The 24,161-nt window shown below is 45.5% G+C and overlaps 1 protein-coding gene across 1 annotated transcript; it reads right to left on the reverse strand.

Annotated features, from left to right (window-relative positions):
- Nucleotides 1-2,654: 2,654 nt before the first annotated feature.
- On the reverse strand, nt 2,655-6,630 carry LOC142803961 (uncharacterized). Its single transcript, XM_075890356.1, has one exon. It carries the CDS (start codon nt 5,719-5,721, stop codon nt 2,959-2,961), a length of 2,763 nt encoding a protein of 920 aa, XP_075746471.1. The 5' UTR covers nt 5,722-6,630; the 3' UTR covers nt 2,655-2,958.
- Nucleotides 6,631-24,161: the final 17,531 nt, after the last annotated feature.

Here is a 24,161-nt window from a genome sequence, read left to right on the forward strand (position 1 = left end):
TGGATCTCACGGTGCCCTGGCACCCAGCACACTATAACATGTTGTTTGTGTGTGTAGAGTGTGCAAAAAATGGAGTAAAGTGAGACAAGAACTGGGTTTTTTTGTTTTTTAAGACTGTGCAGAGTCGTTACTACACTGAGAGAGTCTGTATAAATTACTGCTTTTTGTATTTGTAATTGTTTGATGTGTTTAGCTGCCACCAGTATCGCGTAAGCTTCCGCTGTGAAGATACTTGTGCGTGGATGTAGAGGGCCAGCATCCGAAAAGGATGGGCCGACAGCAGCGTAGGACACAGAGGAGTTAGTCTTGGAGGCATCTGTGAAGAACTCAGGACATGTGTATTTGTGTTGAAGTTCCAGAAAGTATGTTCGGATATGGGCAATAGGTGCATGTTTTGTAACCTCTAGAAAAGACACATCGCAGTCTATATTCTGCCACTGCCACGGTGGCGGGTATGCTACAGGAGCCATTAAACTGTGTTCAAGTGACACTTCAGTTTCTTCAGCTAGACACTTCAGGCGAATTGAGAAGGGCTGCCTCATCGAAGGCCTGTTTTGAAACAGAGTTGAGCTCGACAAATCATTAATTGTAGAGTATGAGGGGTGCTTCTTGTCTGCTTTCACCTTAAGGAAATAAACAAAGGACATGTAAGTTCTCTGCAGATGAAGCGACCACTCATTTGACTCAACATAAAGGCTTTCTACGGGGCTGGTGCGAAAAGCACCCGTAGAAAGGCGGATGCCCAAATGATGCACGGGGTCAAGCATCTTCAAGGCACTTTGAGTGGCAGATTGATAGACAACGGCCCCATAATCTAAGCGGGTACGAATAAGGCTTCTATAGAGGTTCATGAGGCATTGCCTATCACTACCCCACGTAGTACCTGACAACACTTTTATAACATTCATGGCTTTTAAACATTTTGTTTTTAAATACTTGATGTGCGGTACGAAGGTCAACTTGTTGTCCAGGATTAAGCCTAAGAATTTATGCTCGGCTTTGACGGACAGACGTTGCCCGTTCAGCCGAATGTCAGGTTCCGAGTGCATGCCTCTCTTTCGAGAGAACAAGACACACGTGCTTTTTTGTGGGTTAAGTCGAAATCCGTTTTCGTCTGCCCATTTGGAGACCTTATTTAAACCCATCTGAACCTGCCGCTCACACATGGCTAAGTTGCATGACTTGAAGCCAAGCTGAACGTCGTCGACATATGTACAATAGAACATCATGCGGGGAATGGACAAGTGCAAAGAATTCATTTTGATGATAAAAAGTGTGCAACTAAGCACACCACCTTGTGGCACGCCTGTTTCCTGGACAAATGTTTGAGAGAGCACACTGCCCAGACGGACACGGAATGTCCGGTTTGACAGGTAACTTTCGATTATATGAAACATTCTTCCGCGCACACCAAGGTGGGACAGGTCTCTTAGGATTCCAAAACGCCATGTTGTATCATACGCCTTTTCGATATCGAGGAACACAGAGAGAAAATATTGTTTATGGACGAAGGCGTCTCTAATCTGTGCCTCGATACGAACAAGGTGGTCTGTGGTGGATCTACTTTCTCGAAACCCGCACTGAAATGGGTCGAGCAAATTGTTTGTTTCAAGGATATGTACAAGTCGGCAGTTTATCATTTTTTCGAAGACTTTGCACAAGCAGCTTGTAAGTGCAATAGGCCTATAACTTGAAGCTAAAGAAGGGTCCTTGCCCTCTTTCAAAATGGGAATAATAATAGCCTCTTTCCAGGAGATAGGGATAGTGCCAGAAAACCAGATAGCATTGTACAAACAGAGTAGGGTTTTTCGTGTTTCTGCTGGTAGGTTTTTTAAAATTTCATACACCACACGGTCAGAACCTGGGGCAGAAGTACTGCAGGAGTTTAAAGATGTTCGGAGCTCAGCTAGACTGAAAGCTTGGTTATATGCCTCGTATCTAGTGGATTTGTGTTCGAGTTTCTGTTTTTCTATTCTTGTTCTGTATTTTTGGAAAGTGTCAGTATAGTGGGACGAGCTGGATACCTGCTCAAAGTGCGCACCGAGGAAGTTTGCTTGATCTTCCAAGGTATCACCCTGAGTGTTTACAAGTGGGAGTGAGTGTACTTTTCTTCCTGCTACCCTACGAACCATGTTCCAGACTTTGGCTTCTTGTGTATATGAATTTATCCCTGATAAAAACTTGTGCCAGCTTTCTCTTCTGGCCTGCCGACGCGTTCTCCTGCCTCGAGATTTTATTTTCTTGAAGCTCTCAAGGTTTTCCGCCGTCGGCGAGTTTCGCAGCAACCTCCATGCCCTGTTCTGTTCCCTTCGCGCATTCCGACACTCAGTATTCCACCACGGGACATGTCGTTTGCCGGGCAGTCCAGACGTTTGTGGAATGCACTTGGCTGCTGCGTCAGTAAGAAAGGCCGTGAAGTACTGAACAGCTTCATCTATGCCTAATCCGCATATGTCAGTCCAATTTAAGTGAGTAAGCTTTTGAAATTGTTCCCAGTCGGCTTTGTTTACCAGCCATTTGGGAACATGTGGAGGACATTCGTATATTATTGGTGTACTCAAAACTAAAGGAAAATGGTCACTTCCGTATGGATTTTTTATGACTTTCCACTGAAGCAATGGTACAAGTGAAGGAGATGCGATACAATCAATCAAAATCAATCAAAAATCTTTATTTCAGTTTGCACATACAAACATACAAACTAGGGATGGCGAGAAAAAAGCAGCGAATTTTACGCCGCTTGACGAGCCTGGCCATCCCCACATGTCAGCAGTAGGGCACTAAGCAGAAACAACCACTGTTCCAGGTCTTGTAAGTAAAACAACCAGGTCTTGTAGGTAGCGAAAAAAAAAGTGACAAAAAAAAAAGACCTATGTATCATAATTGACAACAGTAATTTCGCTATAAAGCAATAACATAGAATTGGTACAACATATGAAGACATGAGTACATTTGATATTACGATGATACATATTGCCGAATAATGCTCTTGCGAATGGCAGAAAGAGACATAGTATTCAGGCAGTCATAAAATGATGTGTTCAAGAAATTTGGCACAATATAACTCAACATAGAAAAACCATAATTTGTTCTACACTTTGGTAACACATAACTACTTTGGGCTCTAGTATCATATGATGAGTGGCGAAACGTAAGTGGAGCAATTTTAGATAAAAAGGGGTCATTTTTCCTTATTATTCTTTTATAAAAACATGCAAATCTGTAGTCGAATAATTTGTTGACTGGTACAATATTATATTGTAGGAAGATATGTTTAGTGGGCGAATCGTAGGAGCCATTCACAATTGCGCGGAGCATTTTCTTTTGTAGGGCTTGTAGTTTTATTATATTTGACACCGTTGTATTGCCCCATACTAGTAGGCAATAGCTTATATGGGAATAGAAAAATGCATAGTACAAAGTAAGTTTTGTTTTGGTTGGAAAAATATATCTGTTACGAGAAGTGATTCCAATTATTCTAGAGAGTGTTGAGGAAAGATTATTAACATGTGCATCCCATGACATTGTATTACTGAATGTTATTCCTAATGATTTAAAGGTGTCCACGCACTCGATCACAGTATCACCTAGGTATAAGCAGGGGGGTAGAAACACTTGTTTTCTTTTAGGTAGGAAAAGTACTGCTTTCGTTTTCTGTTTGTTTATTTTCAAAGAGTTAACTGAAGACCACATAGCAAGTGATGAGAGCGCATCGTTTGCAATTTTTTCTAAGTGTCCTATGTCATTAGAGGAAAAAAATAGGCTGGTGTCATCTGCATATATAATGTATTTCGCATGAGTGCTGATATTAGGAATATCATTTATATATACATTAAATAGCAGCGGCCCCAAAATGCTACCCTGAGGGACGCCATTTGAAATACTTAGAGTCTGTGAAGCGCAATTGTTAATGACTACGTATTGAGACCGTGAGCCCAGGTATGACTTCAATAGGTTAAGGGCGTGTCCACGTACACCGTAGTGCTCTAATTTTGCAAAAAGAATATCATGATTTAAGCAGTCGAAGGCTTTGCTGAAATCAACAAAAATACCAAGAGTTAAGAGCTGTGTCTCAAAATTTTTTAATATATATTCTTTTTGAACAAGTAGCGCATGTTCCGTAGATCTGTTTTGCGTAAAGCCATATTGACAGTCAGTTATTACGGAATGTTTAAGAAGAAAGCCGTTGAGTCGAACGCGGATTAGTTGTTCTAACCCCTTAGAGAAATACGGAAGAATAGACACTGGCCTGTAGTTTCCCAAAACGTTGGCGTCTCCTTTCTTATAAATCACGGTCACCCTGGCTAGTTGCATATCAGCAGGAAAATGAGCTGTTGTAAGCGCGGTGTTATAAATGTGTGTTAGACAAGGCGTAATTATATCAAGAACATACTTCACTGGCCGACTTTGAATATTGTGCGTATCAAGACTAGAGGTATCTTTTAACTTTCTGCATATAGAAAAAACTTCCGTTTCATCTGTTGGTGCAAAAAATAAGGATGGTCCTAGTTTGTCGCCTAGAAAACTAGAGATTCCAGCATTGAAATCACTGTGACCTACCTCAGAGAAAAATTTATTAAAAGTGTTAGCGAGATGCGAGCCGGACGTTTCGTTGCCTTCAATTACTAAACTTGTTATATTTCTGCCGATCGTGTTTCTATTTAAAAGCATGTTTAAGCATCTCCATTTTTCTTTTGGCTTTTTAGAAAGATTTTTGTCGAATAAGTTATTGTAATAAGCAGTTCTCGCTACTCTAATTTCTCTATTCAAGCGGTTGCGCAGTGATTTGTACTGTGCTAGTACGTCGGTGTCTCTCGTTTTAATGAACACCGCAAACATCTTGTGTTTCTTTTTAACTTGTCGTGTAAGCTGACTGGTCATCCAGGGTTTACGGGCATTCTTAGATGCATTTATAGTAACAATGGGAAAACACGCATTGTATAACAAAAGAAACATTTCTAGGAATTTGCTGTAAGCACCGTCAGCTGTATTTTCTTTGTATACTGGAGCCCAATCCACTAAAGCAATGCGGCTCCTGAATTGTTCGAGCCTCTCTTGAGACAAAAGTTGCCGCTGAGTTTTTGTATTTGCTTTTGAATCGGTTTGCTTTTGCAGAAACAAGAAAATAGGCAAGTGGTCACTTATATCGACTGCTATGCGGCCGGAAAGGAACGCACTATTGCTATTAGTAATTATAAGGTCCAGCAGTGAAGAGCAAGTAGCAGTGATTCGTGTAGGACTACTAATTACACTGTGAAAACCGGCAGCCTGGATGATTGATGACAACTGTTGCTGCGCGGGGCTGGAAGTGCTCATATCTATGTTGAAGTCTCCAGCTATACAAGAAGAGAATTTTTCTGAATTGAAAAAGAATATCTCGCGTTCAAAGTAATAAAAAAATGTGGATAAATTTCCCTGAGGGCGGCGATAAAGGACTGAGAATGATTGACAGGCCGACTTCACAGTTAGCATTTCTATGTCCTCATTACAAAAGCAGTGTTCAGATAGCAGTTCACAGACATAGGTGTTTTTCACTAGTAGCGCAACACCTCCCCCACGTTTCGCTGTACGGTTAACATAAAAAGAATTATAGCCGGGCATGCGCAAAACATCCGTTTCATGACGGTACCACGTTTCAGTTAAACAGATGACGTCAAACGAGTTTGTTAAGCCTGCCAAAAAATGGGTCAGTTGATCAGCTTTGTTCACAGCAGATTGCATGTTGAAATGTATTATTTTCAACTTGTTTTTGTCTGTGGCAGCATGTGTATAAAGCTGTGAAGGCGTGAAAAGAGGTGTGGTACCCGGGCAATTTTCCAGAGGCGAGAAAAGAGCAAACAGGTCATGTATGAGTAGTTATGGCATCGAACTAAGTCATTCTCGACAAATCAGCTTGGCAGTTGATCCGAATGACATCGGAGGTCTCCGTTTTGCGTGCTAGTATGCTGCCGTTCTTTGTCCACACGTATTTCCAAAACGTTTCCCTTTTCTTCCCGATAGCTGCGCCAAGAAGGCGTTTGTTGTGTGGTGTCAAATGTTCATTGACGTAGATCCGCTGTTTGGGCCCCGTGAAGTCAATATCAGAAGTTGACAGGTTTGCTTTCTTTGCTGCCTCAAGAAAATGGTTTCGTTTGGTTCGGGTCGTGAATCTGATAATAAGATTAGCATCGTTACTATTTTTGGTCTTGACGCTATGGGCAATGTCAATGTCTGCTAGGTCGAGAGGAATCTTGATAGTTTGCGCAATCTTCAAGGCCATCTCCGCGGCTCTGTCTTTAACCGTGAGTGGCAAGCCCTTTATTTCTACATTATTGAGCCTGCTGTATTGCTCTAGTTCTAGGATTTTGCTTTCAGCTTTATCTAGCCTTTCGGTTAGGTCCTTGTTTTCTTGCCTTAAAATGGCACAATCCTCTCTTGTCCTCTTGACCTCAGCAGTCAGAGTTTTCAGTTCCGCTAGAGCACTTTTGAAATCATCAGCTGTGCTAGAACAAAATGTTATGCTCTGATTCATCGTTCGGATTTCAGCGCGCATTTCGCGCTTGAAGTCTTCAATAGCCTTTACAACATCAATCGCGGGAGGCATGGTGAAACTAAATTGCAATACAAACACTCAGTCGGCAGTGGCAAAAAAAAAAAAAAAAAAAAAAAAATGGTGGTGTACACCTATGTACTGGTGCACTCACCTATGCAGCACAAATCAATAGCATGGAACAGTTAGTCGCTTGCTCAGCGTGCCACCGCCGACTGGACGGCCGATCCGATGAAGGGGTCTTTTTGTAGCTTCGGTAGCAGGTGACGTCACGATGCTGCTGGTGCTGACCTCTCTCGTAGGCGTAGATGACACAGTGTGCTTGCGCACGCGTCCACGGCCACAGCTTCCTGGTGTGATGTCAGCAGCCCTATGCAGCACAAATCAATAGCATGGAACAGTTAGTCGCTTGCTCAGCGTGCCACCGCCGACTGGACGGCCGATCCGATGAAGGGGTCTTTTTGTAGCTTCGGTAGCAGGTGACGTCACGATGCTGCTGGTGCTGACCTCTCTCGTAGGCGTAGATGACACAGTGTGCTTGCGCACGCGTCCACGGCCACAGCTTCCTGGTGTGATGTCAGCAGCCCTATGCAGCACAAATCAATAGCATGGAACAGTTAGTCGCTTGCTCAGCGTGCCACCGCCGACTGGTCTATTGAAGATAAGTTTTGTTGGCAAGGTTATAGTATGTTGCCTCTTTCCTATTCAACAGACAAGCACCTGATGAAATGAGGAATTGTTCAATAAGACGACCTCGTGCATCACAGCGAGAGTCACCCCACAGACCATTATGTGCATTCAGGTCCCCAAGGACCAGATAAGGTTCAGGTAGTTCGTCCATTAAAGACTGGAATTGGAGTTTTTCAAGACGGTGGTGCGGAGGTATGTACACAGAGCAGACAGTGACAAGTTTGTTTAGAATAACTGCTCGAACAGCCACCGCCTCGAGGGAAGTTTTAAGGGGTAATTGTGTGCATGCTATCCCTTGACTAACTATAACCGCTACACCACCGGATGGTGGCATGGCATCATCTCTATCTTTTCGAAAGATTACGTACTGACGTAAAAAGTTTGTGTTTGTTCGTTTTAAGTGTGTCTCTTGTACACACAGCACTCTTGGATTGTATTCATGGAGGAGTTCTTGTAAGTCGTCAAGGTTTCGAAGAAGGCCTCGGATGTTCCACTGTAATATTTCTGTCTGCATACTAAAAGAAGAGATGCTGCTGTGTGTACAGAGAGTGTCCTGTGTTAAAGTGAGCTTGTTATTTTAGGTGGCGGGACGGTCGTCCGGCCCCGTTATTGGTTTTTTATTTTTCTTGGCGCGCTCCAAGGAGGTGCGCCGCTCTTTTGGTACCAAGGGTACCGTTGTATCCATTGCCTCGTCAGAGGCACTGGATGCCCGCACATGCGAGCTGGTGGTTCGGATTTTAGGCCTCGCCTGGTGGGGTGAGGCCTTGAGACCAGAGGACCCTGGAGTCTCCGGCCTCAATTTGCTTGAAGGCGAAGTAGACTGAACTACTGCCGCCTTGGGGGCAGGCGCCACAGCTGACGGCTCGCTCTGCGCTGGCCGAAGGGGTGGCGAGGGCTGGTGCGGCGTTGCCCCCTGACGCGCCGCATCAGCATATGTTGCGCCGTAAAATGGCGCCACTCTTCGTCTTGCTTCTTTGAACGTGATGTTTTCTTTGACTTTAAGTGTAATTATTTCTTTTTCTTTCTTCCAGTTAGGACACGAACGCGAATACGCGGCGTGTTCCCCATCACAATTCACGCAGTGAGGCGTAGTAACACAGTTATCAGATGTGTGGCCGTGGCTACCACATCTTGCACAAGTTTCCTGACCGCGGCAGTTCTGCGAGCCATGACCAAATCGTTGACATTTATAACACCGCCTTGGATTGGGAATGTAGGGGCGGACAGAAAGTTTGATGTAGCCTGTGTCGATAGATGAAGGCAGTGTGCTAGATGCAAAGGTGAGTATTAAATGTTTGGTAGGTATTTCTTTGTTCTCTCGTCTGATGACGATTCGTTTCACATCTGTAACATTTTGCTCTTTCCACCCTTCAAGCAGTTCCTGTTCAGACATTTCAAGAAGGTCTGCTTCTGAAACAACTCCGCGTGAGGTGTTCATTGATCTATGGGGTGAAATAGATACTGGGATATTACCAAATGCTACGAGGCTGCCAAGTTTCTCAAAGTGGTGTTTTTCAGGTAGCTCAAGGAGAAGGTCTCCACTAGCCATCTTTGTAACCTTGTATCCTGGGCCAAAGACCTCTGTCAGAGATTTAGCAACAAGGAATGGAGATATTGCTCTGGCTTGTTTTGTTGGGTTTTCACTGTGCACAACATGGAATTTGGGAAAACATTGTCTGGGTTTGCTGAAAAATGATATGTCATCGGTGCGTCCCCTCTTAGGCGGGAGACGATCTAGGAGACGGGGAAATGCAGGTGTTCCCATATTAGTGTACTTTTTGTTCGGCAGCAATGGCGACCACCCACCATGGAGTCCAACCAGGGGACGCTGAAGCACTTAATAGCATAAGGCTGCAGACGCCAGCCGTACATTGCCACTATAACCAAATATAACTACTCAAGGTTGAGTAATTACACAAGGTTAACCCTTGCCGCCATGAAAAATCGGAAGTAAATGGAAGAGAGAAGAAGACAGGACAGATTTAAAGACGAGAAAAGACTAAGATATAGGAAGAGAGAGATAGGAAAAGGCGACTGCCGATTTCCCCTGGGTGGGTCAGCCCAGGGGTGCCGTCTACGTGAAGCCGGGGCCAAAGGGGTGTGTTGCCTCTGCCGGGGGGCCTTAAAGGTCCAATCACCCAGCGTCGGCTCAACCCCCAGGATCCCCTTTTCCCCGGACACGGCAAAGCCACGCACGGCTAGGCGTGGGAGGGAGTAAAACTCCCCCGTTAGCTCGGGTCCGTGGTGTCGCTACACACCAAACGCCTACGTGCGCAGGCGCCCCTGCGGGGAAAAGTTCAGTTTCAGTCAAGTCAAGTAAGTCCATGTCAGATACCACTCTGCGAGTTGTGTTCATTGATCTATGTGGTGTTATGGTTATTGGTATGCCACCGAAATCTGAAAGACGGTCTAGCTTTTCAAATTGCTCTTTGTCACGGATTTCGAGGAGAAGGTCTCCACTAGCCATTTTGGTTACCTTGTATCCTGTGCCAAGAGTTTCGGTAAGACATCTAGAAACCAGGAAAGGAGAGACGATTCTGGCTTGCTTTTCAGCTTTTTCACAGTGGATAACATGATAGTGAGGATATGTTTCTTTGGGCTGGTTAAAAAAGTTAATATCATCGATGCGTACCCGCTTTAAGCCGGTATGATCAGACAATAAGGGGAATGCTCTGTGCATGCCTGTCTTATTTTTGTTCAGCAGCGTTGGCAGCCACCCACCACGAAGCCCAACGAGGGGACGCTACAAGTTTGCGGATGCTGAAACCTGCAGCCGCCAGCCGTACAACGCCAATATAACCCAATGCGCCTAGACCAAGGTAGGCTATTTGCACAGGGTTAACCCTAGCCGCCAGGAAGTTTGGAAGTAAACGGAAGAGAGTAGAAGACTGGACAGATAAACAGTAAGAGATAAAGACGAAGATGTATGGAGAGAGAGATAGGAAAAGGCGACTGCCGATTTCCCCTGGGTGGGTCAGCCCAGGGGTGCCGTCTACGTGAAGCCGGGGCCATAGGGGTGTGTTGCCTCTGCCGGGGGGCCTTAAAGGTCCAATCACCCAGCGTAGGCTCAACCCCCAGGATCCCCTTTTCCCCGGACACGGAAAAGCCACGCACGGCTAGGCGTGGGATGGAGTAGAAACTCCCCCGTTTGCTCGGGTCCGTGGTGTCGCTACACACCAAACGCCTACTTGCGCAGGCGCCCCTGCGGGGTCTGTTTTAAAACAATACTTGCATTTATAAATAGTGACTTTTCTTCCAACTGAATATGCAAAGTGGTGATAAACAATACTTAACAAACACGACATATCTATTTTCTAAATTTGGAAGACTGCGTGATGGAGTGCTGGCAACGGCGATCAAAATGAGCAACAACCAACGTTTTTAGAACAATTCAGTTTCACAGCTCCACTCCCGAGGCGGCCGTGGTGGCGGTCACGCGAACTAGTGGCGCTGCAGTCACGCTTTTCTTCACTTGCTCCTGATCGGGCGCGCGGACAGGCGGGTGCTTTGGCGGGCGCGCGTCGTTCGAAGCGATTTCGTTCCCCACACGTGCGCCTGAATCTTCCGGTTTCCGAATGTTCGCTTTTTGTTGTGAGAATGCCTTCGTGTTTTGCGCCGAGATGTACGAGTGGCTACAGAAATGACGCCGCAAATCATCATTTTTTTTACCCCACTACGTAATTAGTTACGTTGGGTTTTGTGGCGCAAGATCAACTAAGGCTATGCTGCGCCAGACTCATGGTGAGAATACTTACAGCAAACAGGGCTATGACAATGACTCTGAAATGTCTTAACGGCGATGACATATGAATATGATGAGCGGTGAAGCGTGGCTGTATAAAGGCCTAAAAGGATTGGCTCCGTAAACGCGTGAAGTATATATCTCTTCTAAGATTGTGTGTGTGATGCTCGGGGTGGTCAATGTGTATGGTTGGTGCATGAGGTTATGTTAAACTGTAACGGCTTTTACCTAGCACTAATACCATACCCGTGTCCTTATACCTAAGGGCAGGGAGGCAAGTGCCTCGTAAATTCCAGCTGCAGCAGATGCTTCTCTGAAGAGGCTGTGCTACGAGTCACATCAGTCAAGTTTTGCCATGTCTAGCGGTAGCATAGTTTAGTGTAGTTAGACCTTGTTCAGAAGTTGTGCTTCATTTAAAAAGCTGATCACATCAGCTATAGGTATTAGGGCGTCCTCGCCCAAGAGTAGCATTGGATGAAAGGGAATATTTAACCTGTAAAGCATACGGAAATGTTTTTCTCTTAATGTTTCCATATGTGGGCAAGCTATTAAAATGTGCATTACAGTTAGTTGCTCCTGAAACTTATCGCATGTTGGGGCTTCTTCGCCTGCCAATAGGTAATTATGTGTGATGTGCGTGTGACCTATTCGTAGTCGACATATAACTACTTCGATAAAACGCGCTTGATGAAGACAGGTCTTCCATTCACCAAGAACAGGTTTAATTAGGTGAAGTTTGTTGTTTTGTTGTAATTTCCATTCCTGCTGCCAGTGAAAGATGATGGCCCGGCGAACAGCTTGAATCCCATCTCTGGCAGGTATGTTGGTTTTTGACTCGCGCATCTTTTTTGCTGTTGCAGCTAGTTGGTCTGCCCTTTCATTGCCTGGGATCCCGACATGACTCGGGACCCAACAGAGGCGTATGGTGTGGTCATCAGGTGTGTGGGATAGCATGTTTAAAATATCGCCTATGAATGGCTCATACTGAGATTTATAATTGAGACTTTTCAGCGCGCTTAACAAGTCTGTAAATATTACGGCTTTTTTATGTTTTGAGCTTATAATGTATCGTACTGCCATCCATAACGCATAGCACTCAGCGGTGTAGATGGATACGAACTGCGGTAGTCTAGTTATTTGCTCGTGTGTTGCTCCTACCACACTGCTTCCGACATAAGCAGATGTCTTCGAACCATCAGTAAAAAATTCTTCGTAAGTGTTGTACGTTTGTTGTAATGCAAGGAATTCTTGTAGTATATGTTCACGTGGGGTGTTTTGTTTTTTTATATGTGTGAGTGAAAAATCCAAGAATTTGGAGAAATCACTCCATGGGGCCAAACTGGGTGGCCTTCTGGCAATGGAGAGTGCTTCGTTAGGAATATTCAGGGCATGAAATTTTTCTTCAAATCTTAGTATTAGTGGCTTAATTACGTTTGGTTTGTTGGCGTAGTGTTGTCGTAGGTCACAGCGTGTGACAATACTGTGGCATATATGATCTGGTGAAGAACGAACTCTAAGGACATACGTGAGCATTAGTTTCGTTCTCCTATATTCCAAGGATGGTTCGTTACTTTCGGCGTATAAGCTCAAAATAGGTGAGGTTCGATAGGCACCTGTTGCGAGGCGTAACCCTTTGTTATGGACAGGGTCTAGGCGCTTAAGGTACGAGTCTCTTGCTGAACCGTAGATTATACTACCGTAGTCTAATTTGCTCCGTACTAAAGAGCGGTAGATGAGCAGGAGGCACTTACGGTCGGAACCCCAGTGCTTTCGGGACAAGACTTTGAGGACATTGAGGGCGTTGTTGGATTTCACCTTGAGATTATTAATGTGTGGAAGAAAATTGAGCTTTTTATCAAATACGACACCCAGAAACTTCTGTTCTTGTTTTATTGGCAATACTGTTTCGTTTATTTTCAGTACGGGGTCTGGTTGTAACCCTCGTTTCTGGGAGAACGCTACAGCAACCGTCTTTTCCTCAGAAAACCGGAAGCCATTTTTGTTAGCCCATTGTGTTAGCTTGTTTAGTGCTATTTGAATCTGTCGCTCGCACGTTGCCATGTTAGAAGACCGGCACGCTATTTGGAGATCATCCACATATAGTGAGTGCATAAGAGTAGATGGTATGACCTGGTTCACAGAGTTCATTTTGACGACAAAGAGAGTTGTGCTTAAGACACAGCCCTGAGGCACACCGTTCTCTTGAGTAAAAGTTTCTGAAAGTGTGGTACCCAAACGAACCTGAAAAGTTCGGTTCGATAGGAAGTCGGACAAGCAGTTGAGCATCCTTACGCGAATTCCAAGATCTGCCAGGTCTCGTAAAATACCGTACTTCCACGTTGTGTCATACGCCTTTTCAAGATCGAAAAATACTGCTAAGCAGTGCTGCTTGTACAGGAAAGCTTCTCGTACTGTATGTTCAAGGCGAACGAGGTGATCGGTGGTGGAACATCCTTTCTTGTAACCACATTGGTGAACATCTATCAAGTTATCGGTTTCTAGGATGTATGTTAGCCTAATATTAATAACGCTTTCAAAGGATTTCGCCATACAACTTGAAAGTGCTATGGGCCTGTAGCTTGTTGGTAATGTAGGGTTTTTTCCGGCTTTGAGAAATGGAATTATAATGGCTTTTTTCCACTCTTTTGGCATTCTGCCAGTGATCCAAATAGCGTTAAAGAAGTGCAGCAATGCCTTCACCGCTTCCTGGGACAAATGGGCGAGCATTTGATAATGTATTCTGTCTGGGCCAGGTGCTGTTTTTTTACCTTGAGAAAGCACTCTGTTAATTTCCTGCAGGGTTAAGGGGGAGTTGTATGATCTGTCTTGATAACCTGTAATAGGAAGCTTTTGTTTTTCTGTAGATTGTTTATGTTTTAGGAAAGCTGCCGAATAGTTTGCTGAGCTCGAAATAGCGCAAAAGTGCTGTGCTAGTAGGTCTGCCTGTTCGCCTAAAGTTGTCTGGATGCCAGGGGTTGAGAGAATGGGGATGGTGTATGAACTGTAGTTGCCGTTAACCTTGTGCACCTGATACCACATTCTCTTGGATGTGATGGAGCTGTTGATGGATGAAATGTACTTTTTCCACGAGAGTTTTTCAGCCTGCCTGCGAATAAATCTTGCCTTTGCTCTCGCCTTTTTAAATGCTAGGAGGTTCTTTCCTGTAGGATGTTTACGAAAAATGCCCCACTTCTTGTTTTGCATTTTTTTAGCTTGTGTGCACTCTTTTGTCCACCAGGGTTTAAGTTTTTTCTTTATAATGCCGGAGGATTGTGGTATAGTTTGTTCGGCTGCCGCAAGTATGCAGGCGTTGACTGTCTCGTTCATTTCCTCTATGCTTAGGCCATCAAGCATCTTTTTTTCTAGGGCAGCTTTTTCAGTGAACAGTGGCCAGTCTGCCAGATGTAGTTTCCAACGCGGTGGTCGGGATTGAGTGGTGGGGAGGGTTTGTGTTAATTTTATGAGAGCAGGCATATGGTCACTGCCATAGACATTATCTATCACGCTCCACTTTAGTTCACAAAAGAGCGAAGGTGAGCACAGCGCTAGATCTAAGCAGCTAGTGGCTCCTGTGCTTGGGGAGCAGTAGGTGACGCTACCAGTATTTAAAAGACATACGTAATTGTTCAGAATAAAATCTTCGAGGGTTTGTCCTCTGGTGTCAGTTGTACTGCTTCCCCAAAGCATACCGTGCGCGTTAAAATCCCCTGCGATAACAAGCCGTTCAGGCAGTTGGTCCAAAATATGCTCTATATCTTTAATCGAAAAATGCGTGTGTGGGGGGATATAAATGGAACATATGGTGATAGTTTTGTGAGCTAAAATGGTGACGGCTACGGCCTCGATGTGACTGTTGATGGTGATCTCTCTCACTGCAATTCCACTTTTGACGACAATAGCCACACCACCAGACAACCGGCTAGCGTGTACGCGATCGCGACGTACTACGGTAAAACCTCTGAGGAAGTTGGTGTGTTTTTCTCCCAGATTGGTCTCCTGTAAGCACATAGCCATTGGAGAGAGACTACTTAGCAAATCTTTTATGTCACCTATGTTGTGAATGAGTCCTCTACAATTCCAATGGAGGAGAAAAGCCATTTTGGGCAGTGAATTTGAGCAGAAAAATGGAGTAAGAATTGATTTGTTGGCAATAAAACCTTGGTGACATGCGTGTGATACTAAAGTCAAAACAGAATGGTACCATAGCCTTTCAGGTTATGGAAAACGAAACTTATTTTACAGGGCTTTTTGGAGGCCCTGTAATTTGTCTTTTCTCTTTTTTGGAGCGGTCGAGAGAAACTCGCCGCTCCTTCGGCGCTGCACGCGCCGTTTGACTGGCGGATGTGTCCATAGATTCATGAGAAGCGTTGGACCGTTGCTCTGCCGAGCAATCCCTGGGTGTTGTGGGCTTCGGCTCAAGATACGAAGCCTTCGCACCCTCTACACCGGACGTCGACGGGGTTCCCGCAGTCTGCCCGTTGCCTTGGCTCGTGCCAATGCATGTCGACGCCCGTGGTGGGGCCTTGTTGGGTAAGGCCGGAGCAGCCTTGGCTGCTCCCGCAGTAGGGGCAAGCGGCGGTCGCTCCAGCACGCTGTGCGTAGCTTGGGCGGCCACCTGATGCTGTCGTGGTGCTGCCCCCTGTTGCACCACTTCAGCAAATGATTTTGCTGCATAGAAAGGGGAGACCCGATGCCTTGCTTCGCGGAAACTTGTGTTGTGGGTGACTTTAATGGTAACAATTTCTTTTTCTTTTTTCCATGCTGTGCAGGATCTAGAATACGCCGCGTGTTCTCCATCGCAGTTCGCACAGTGGGGTTCGGCCTTGCAGTCATCATCTGCAGAGTGGCCTGTGATACCACACCGTGCACAGGTAAGCTGCCCACGGCAACTCTGAGAAGCATGTCCGAATCTTTGGCACTTGAAGCAGCGCCGCGGATTCGGAATGTAGGGTCTCACAGACAGTTTTAGATAGCCGGTAACTAATTCTTGCGGTAGTGTGGAGCACCCGAAGGTCACAATTATGTGCTTGGTTGGAATTTCTTTGTTTTCTCTTCTCACTACGATACGCTGTACGTGAACGACGTTTTCGTCCTTCCAGCCAGCCAAAAGCTCATCATTTGTTAGGTCTTTTAGGTCATCGTCTGACACAACGCCTTTGACAGTGTTCATCGTTCGGTGCGCAGAGACGGTTACGGGCTTGTCCCCAAATGCTACTAATTTTTCTAGTTTTTGAAACTGTGTCTTGTCTTTAACTTCCACGAGCAAGTCTCCGCTTGCCATCTTTGTAGCCTTATAGCCAGTTCCGATAGTCTCGGTTAGGCACCTGGACACGAGGAATGGGGAGATGTTGCGAGCTTTTTTGTCCAAGCTTTCGCAATGAATAACGTGGTATTTAGGGAAATGGTCTTGCTTTTCTGAAATTGACATTACATTTGCTTCGGTGCGCCACCTTTTGAAGGGGCGATCAATGGATAAGGGGTTTCGTGATCCCATAGAAAAGTGCAGTTCCTTCAGTAGTGGCGCCTACCAACCACCACGGAGCCCAAAAGGGGACGTGGCAGAACATGTAAACATGTCTGCACAACGCCAGTAGTAAGCCACTGCCATAACCTAATATATCTATCCAAGTTTGGATACTTACACCAGGTTAACCCTTGCCGCCAGGAAAAATTGGAAGTAAAATGAAGTGAGGAGAAGACAGGAAAGATGTAAAGTGAGAACAAAAGACGAAGATGTAGGGAGAGAGAGATAGGAAAAGGCGACTGCCGATTTCCCTGGGTGGGTCAGCCCAGGGGTGCCGTCTACGTGAAGCCGGGGCCAAAGGGGTGTGTTGCCTCTGCCGGGGGGCCTTAAAGGTCCAATCACCCAGCGTCAGATCAACCCCCAGGATCCCCTTTTCCCCGGACACGGCAAAGCCACGCACGGCTAGGCGTGGGAGGGAGCCGAAACTCCCCCGTTAGCTCGGGTCCGTGGTGTCGCTACACACCAAACGCCTACTTGCGCAGGCGCCCCTGCGGGGCCCACTACGTAAGGCCACGGAGTTTAAACAATGGGAACACATGCTGCACCGCAAGGACAGGCGCCTCACGCAAAAGTCCAAGGTATGTGAGAGACGTTTCGAAGAGCAAGACATTGTAAAGTATTTCAAGCATGTTGTAAAGGGCCAGGAGGTTTTAATTCCCCGTGGTAACTGGAAGTTAGTGCCAGGAGCGTCGCCGCGTCTCTTTCCTGGCTTGCCGGAGCACATATCTAAGCCAGGAAAGACGAAATGCACGCGAAAATCACCGAAAAAGCGGAACGAAATCGGCTTGGAAGCATCGGCGGAAAGTGCGTCTTGTTCGAGTGGCTCGTGTGGAGAGGCCTCTTTGTCGTTAGGCGATTCGCTTGGAGCAGTGGGCATCACGCCACCACCTAGCACCTCAGCAACGAACTCCTCCGGTGTTTGTCTGAACGAACTGGTGACAGTGCCGTTACCTAGTAGGGACTGGAAGCTTGAACTCATCGTCGATGAATGTTCTGGGCAAACTTGCGGTGTTTTTTTCGACAGGCGACTTGTGGCAGGGGAGCTCAAAGTGAGCAAGGCCGTTATTGTGAAAAATGATGGTAGCTGTGTTGTGAAAGGTTACAACAAGATGCACAAGCAACTGCATAAGACTGTAGACAGCACTGCTAGCGTCGAGCACCTGCTCAATGAGACAGATAGCTTGAAAATCTGTTCAGGCATTCAGGTAGCTCACACTGGTGTGACAGGAAAATTAGAAAATGTCCATCACAAGCTGTGTTCTGTCCTCACAACCCGACCTGTATGTGCTCGGTGCCTACGCCTCCAAAGGCAAATGCGAGCAAGAAAGCCAATGAAGGCAGCGGTGAACAAAAGCAAAAAAATGCGAAACTTGATCAAAAAAGTTTTCCGAGCTGCAGCTGCAAGGGAGAAGGGGAAGCAAGAAATCACACTGCTCAAACAGGAGCTTGCGAAGGCTTCCTACTAAGGAATAGAAGAAGCTTTAAGTGGCCTTCCTCACTTGCAACGCCTGGCATTCCTGACAGCACTGAAGTCACTCAAAGCAAAAGCTCCGTGTGGCATGCGGTATAATTCTGAGTGGATTTTGAACTGCTTGATGCTGAGAATTTCAAGTCCACGGGCATACAAGCTGATTAGCGAGATGAAAATGTTGCCGCTGCCTTCTCTTAGCCGCTTGGTACAAATTTTGAAAGGCTTGCCGTGCAAGTACGGCTTCAACCCCGCTTGTCTGGAAGCTATACAGAAGCAGTTTCATGGAAAAGCAGATGAGCAAAGGTTGGGGTCTTTGATCTTAGACGAGATCAAATTGCGCCAGGCATATGACTTCAACAAATGCAGCTACAAGATGGACGGATTTGTTGATTATGGAGGCGTCACGAATGAAGGAACCAACCAGCTAGCCGACCATGCGCTAGTATTGATGTTTGTTCCTCTGTTTGAATCCTGGGTACAGCCAATTGCAGCGTTCGCGAAAAAAGGTGCTGCTCCTGGCAAAATTTTGGCGGAACTAGTCCTGGAAGCAGTGGTGCGCCTTCACAAGCATAATGCTACAGTCATTTCCATTGTGAGTGATGGTGCGGGAAACAACCGGTCCATGTGGCAACAGCTAGGTGTTAGTGGCAGCATGGCAGCACCATGCCATAAGATTGCCCACCCGTGTCTCCCTGATAGGAAGTTTGTGCATTTCATTTGTGATGTACCACATGCCATCAAATGTGTGCGAAATCATCTGCTCAAGCACAAGTATGGCCTGGTGGGTGGTAGAACAATAATTTTCTTTTGTGTCGCATTTTACCTTCGCATATAGTAAAATCAGTTCTTTTTGCATTTCCAGGCTGGAGAGAACCGCATTGATTTCTCCCACTATCAGCTGCTTTACGAAACTGAAAAGAAGAAACATCTAAAAGTTGCCCACAAGCTAACTGAAGCTCATGTGCAGCCGACAAACTTCCAAAAAATGAACGTGAGACTTGCAGTTCAGGTGAGCACTAGTCAGTGATGAAAAACTTTGTAATGCTCTGACGGTGTTACTGTATTGGACAACTTCCTTGAAACATAAAAAACTACTTTTATACTGCAGCTTTTTAGCCGGAGTACAGCCATTGGCCTCCGTGTCTACAGAGAAGAGGGCACTGATGGCTTTCAGGACACAGCTGAAACAGAGGCATTCACACAAATGATAAATGATGTATTCGATTCCTTGAATGCTAAGCTCCCTAAGGAAGGAATCAGAGCCAACTCGCCGAAAATCCAGGTGAGCAACACGTTTAAACCGTGGTTCATTCGCCTTTTTTTCAGGTTAAACTGTTTGTGCGGTATTATTTTTCTTGAGTTGATTCATTTTAATGATGTAGCATTCTGTATTTCTCTCAATTTTTCGCAGGCCATCAAGGACTTCCTTGTAATGCTTGACACCACGGAATTTAACCACAATACGAAGAACACGCTCTTGTTCGCGTCGCGTCAAACCACGGAATCTCTGCGCGTGACGTTGCTTTCTATCATCGACATAATTGATGAAATACACAAGGCCGGTGTTCCATATGTCCTCACAGCAAAGCTGAACCAAGATCCACTGGAGGTAATGTTCCCTGAGCCTTTGTACCATATGGAGTCGACTCAAATATTCAATGTCAAGAAATTTGCTAAAATGCTTTTTTTCACAAAGTGTGTGAATTTAGCGTCTTGCACTAAATACTATGGTGTCGGCAGGATTTTCCTGCCGTTGCATCGCAGAGTAAGGGGGAGAGGACGGGAAGAGGGGAAGTGCTGGTGTGGCTTACGATTAGGGAAAGGTGCCCCTCTTTTGCAATATACACGGCCCAATTCCCTTGTTTATACTGGGCATACGGAAATGTGCTTGATGCGAAGTTTTTTGTGTGTGCAGATTCTTCTAGGAATCGTCTAATGGCATTTTAAATGCAGGGCATTTCAGTAACTCACGGTGTGACCCGCGTTGAGTAGCATAGCCCGCAGCCAGGCCACTACACTATAAAAAAAATAGCAGTTACCGGCGCCCGGTTTCGATCCCATGACCCTGCGGGCGGAACGCAAGGTGCATGGTGCTCTACCCACTGAGCCACAAAACCGACACAGAATCCAATGCTACGAACGAGCCTTATATCCTTGACTCATTCAAACTACGTCAAGAAGCTACTGATACAACGCATTCACTACCTGTGGGCGGAACGCGAGGTACATGGTGCTCTTCCCACTGCGCCACAAAACGTTAACGCAATACACCCACCCCCTATGCGACGCATTTACTCAAGTCCCCCTCGCGGGGAGATGGGTGCATACCCACTTAGGGGGATTGGCTAAGAAGAGCTGTGGTAGAAAAGAAAATGATGGTTAGGAATATAAAGCGGGTATCGGCGCTCTCTCGTCAGCAGTGTGGTTAGGGCTTCCTAAGGTTAAATGGTGATTGAGTGGGGAGAGATAGCAATGATATAACAACCAACAGAAACAAGTGCAACAACATTAACGTTACGCAAACTACTTAACGTCGTGCACCCCCGGAAATGCTCTGCATTTGATCGTGCCCCTCGCGAGGGGGATGTCTCTTTACATTTACACTGTGCTTAGGTGGTCTTTAGTTAGTTAGTTATGTTGGGTTTAGTGGCGCAAAAGCAACTAAGGCTATGCTGCGCCAGCCACATGGTGAAAAAAAAAAAAAAAAAAAAGAGCAAAAGAAAACGTCACTAGTTAGCTCGGCATACATTGTGCTGTGAAAGTCTGATAATCTGATTGAAAAACTATTTTCTCTGAGGGAGTAAATCCGTCAGTCAGGGGAAATTGTGCTTCGTCGTCCAAGTGATTTTTCCTTTACAATGGTCATGACTATGAATGCGCGGTTAACGATGACTAATGGAATAAAATGAATAATGTTGTGCGGCTGTATAGAGACCTAAAACCAATCGCGTAATGTGTATACTTTTAAAATTATGGACATGGTACATGGTGTGGTCAATGGGTATGGTATGTGCGTGAGGTGATTTTGTCAAAAAATGTAAGGGGATCGCTCCAGCACTCCCGCCTCACCTGTGTCCTTGTGCGCAAGGACCAGGAGGTAAGTGCTGTGTTCAGAAGAAGCTGTCACAGCACTGACCTCTCGCAAGAGGCCGTGCTGTGGCCACACAGGTTCGTGAATCTTGCAGATCTGTACCGTACAAATACGATGGCGTGCTTCTTATAACTTATTTAGAAATTTGGTGTCATCCAGGAAGTTGACAACGTCAGTTAGGGGTATCAGCACGTCATCTCCTAGAAGGAACATGGGGTGACGTGGAATGCGTAACTTGTACAAGGTGTAAAAATGTTTTCTTCGATGTGCTTCCAAATGTGCGCATGTAAGCAAGATGTGCAACACTGTTAGAGGTTCATCGCATTTATCACATGTTGGCTGTTTTTCTTGTTTTAACAAGTAATTATGAGTGATGTGCGTGTGACCAATTCGAAGACGGCACAGGATTACTTCGATAAAACGTTCTTGGTGGTAGCATGACTTCCATTCACTTAGGAATGGCTTGATTAGTTGAAGTTTGTTGTTGCCTGTCATATTCCATTCCCGTTGCCATTTAGATGTTAGCGCTGTACGGATTGCGCGGATACTATCCCTAACGGGAACATTTACTTGCGAGATACTTAAGTTCTTTGCTGCTGCTGCGCACTGATCTGCCCTTTCATTTCCGGGTATCCCGACGTGACTTGGGACCCAGCAGAACCGGATATTTTGTCCTTCACTTAGACGCGATAATACGCTTAAAATGTCGCCGATGAAGGGTTCGTATTGAGAGCGTATATGGAGGGCCTTCAATGCACTCAAGGAATCCGTAAAAAGTATTGCTTTCTTGTATCTAGCACTTTCAATTCTTTTTACTGCCATCCACAAGGCATAACATTCAGCAGTAAAAACTGAAACAAACCGTGGTAATCTGACTGTTTCTTCCCACGCACCTTGGACGACACTGCTACCGACATAGCTAGCCGCTTTGGAGCCATCAGTGTAAAATTCTTTGTATGTGCTGTACCTTTCTTGAACGATGCGAAATTCTTGCAGTATGTGTTCACGTGGTGTACCTTGTTTTTTGAGATGTGTCAATGAGAGGTCAAGAAATTGCGTAAAGTTTTTCCAGGGAGGCAGCCTTCTTGGCCTTTTAGTAACAGAAAGGGCATCTGTAGGGACGTTACACTCGCGACATTTTTCTTCGAATCTGAGTATAAGTGGCCTTATTGCGTTTGGTTTGTTTGTGTAATGGAGTCGTTTGTCACAGTGTGTGATAATGTTGTAGCATATATGGTTTGGCGATGAGCGAACTCTTAGGACATATGTAAGCATTAGCTGCGTTCGTCTGCTGTCCAGTGCCGGTTCGTTACTCTCGGAGTACAAGCTGGGAAGCGGCGAGGTCCGGTATGCACCGGTTGCCAAGCGTATCCCTTTGTTATGTACGGGGTCGAGTCTCTTGAGGTAGGATTGTCTCGCTGAACCGTAAACTACACTTCCATAATCTAATTTGCTACGCACCAATGAACGATATATGTGCAGAAGGCACTTACGGTCAGCGCCCCACCGCTTCCGCGACAGAACTTTGAGGACATTGAGTGCCCTAGTCGCTTTAATTTTTAGACTGGTAATGTGTGATAGAAAGTTAAGTTTCTTGTCAAATATGACTCCTAGAAACTTGTGCTCTTGTTTAACTGGTAGGACTGTTTCATTCAGTTCAAGAATTGGGTCCGGCTGCAAGCCTCTTTTCTGAGAATACACTACGGCAACTGTCTTTTCCCCGGAGAAACAGAAGCCGTTTTTCTCCGCCCATTGTGTTAGTTTGTTCAACGTGATTTGAATCTGTCGTTGACATGTCACCATGTTAGACGCGCGGCACGCAATCTGGAGGTCATCAACGTACAGAGAATGCATCAGTGTGGATGGTATAACTTTGTTTACAGAGTTCATTTTCACAATAAAAAGTGTAGTGCTCAGAACGCACCCCTGAGGTACACCGTTTTCTTGAGTAAATACACGAGAGAGTGTCACGCCAAGGCGGACCTGGAAGGTTCGGTTGGACAAAAAGTCGAAGAGACAGTTAAGCATTCTGCCGCGGATTCCCAGATCCGCCAAGTCTCGTAAAATACCATACCTCCAAGTAGTGTCGTAGGCTTTTTGAAGATCAAAAAAGACTGCTAGGCAGTGTTGTTTGTGTAAGAAAGCTTCTCGTATTGTGTTTTCAAGCCGAACTAGGTGGTCAATTGTTGAACAACCTTTTTTGTACCCGCATTGATGGATATCTAGTGAGTTTTCTGTTTCGAGGACGTACGTAAGCCTGATGTTAATGACACTCTCGTAGGTTTTTGCAAGACAACTTGTAAGTGCGATTGGCCTATAGCTGTTTGCTAATGTAGAATCTTTTCCCGTTTTTAGGAATGGGATTATAATGGCCTTCTTCCAATCCGTGGGCATTCGACCACTTTGCCAAATTACGTTGAAGAAAAACAGAAGGGCCTCGACTGTTTTTGGCGACAGGTGGGCAAGCATTGCATAGTGTATTGTGTCAGGACCAGGCGCTGTTTTTTTACCTGTGGAGAGTACTGTGTTCAGTTCATGGATGGTTAAAGGCGCATTGTATGGCAAGTCTAAGAAACCTGCTGTAGGAAGCTTTTGTTTTTCTATAGATTGCTTGTGCCTTAGGAACGTTTCTGAATAGTTTGCTGAGCTAGATATGTTGTAAAAGTGAAGCCCTAATAGGTCTGCCTGTTCCTGTAGGGATGTCTGAGTACCTGTTGTTGAAAGAAAGGGGATGGTATAGGCAGCGTAGTTGCCATTAAACTTGCGAACCTGATCCCACATTCTTTTGGATGTGACCGAGCTGTTTATGGATGAAACGTAGTTTTGCCAGGAGATTTTCTCGGCTTGCCTACGAACATATCTAGCTTTCGCTTTCGCCTTTTTGAAGGAGATGAGGTTATCGTACGTCGGGTACCTCCGGAAGATACCCCAGGCTTTATTTTGGAGTTTTTTGGCTTCTGTACATTCGTGCGTCCACCAGGGCTTCAAATTCTTTTTTAAGCAACCAGAAGACTGAGGGATAGCTCTCTTTGCTGCCGCGATTATACACGTTGTAATCCTTTGATTCATTTCATCTACGCTCAGATTATCTAGACTCTCTTTATCCAGACTGGC

Source organism: Rhipicephalus microplus, chromosome 3 (genome assembly GCF_043290135.1).
Source record: "Rhipicephalus microplus isolate Deutch F79 chromosome 3, USDA_Rmic, whole genome shotgun sequence".
NCBI classification, from domain to species: domain Eukaryota; kingdom Metazoa; phylum Arthropoda; class Arachnida; order Ixodida; family Ixodidae; genus Rhipicephalus; species Rhipicephalus microplus.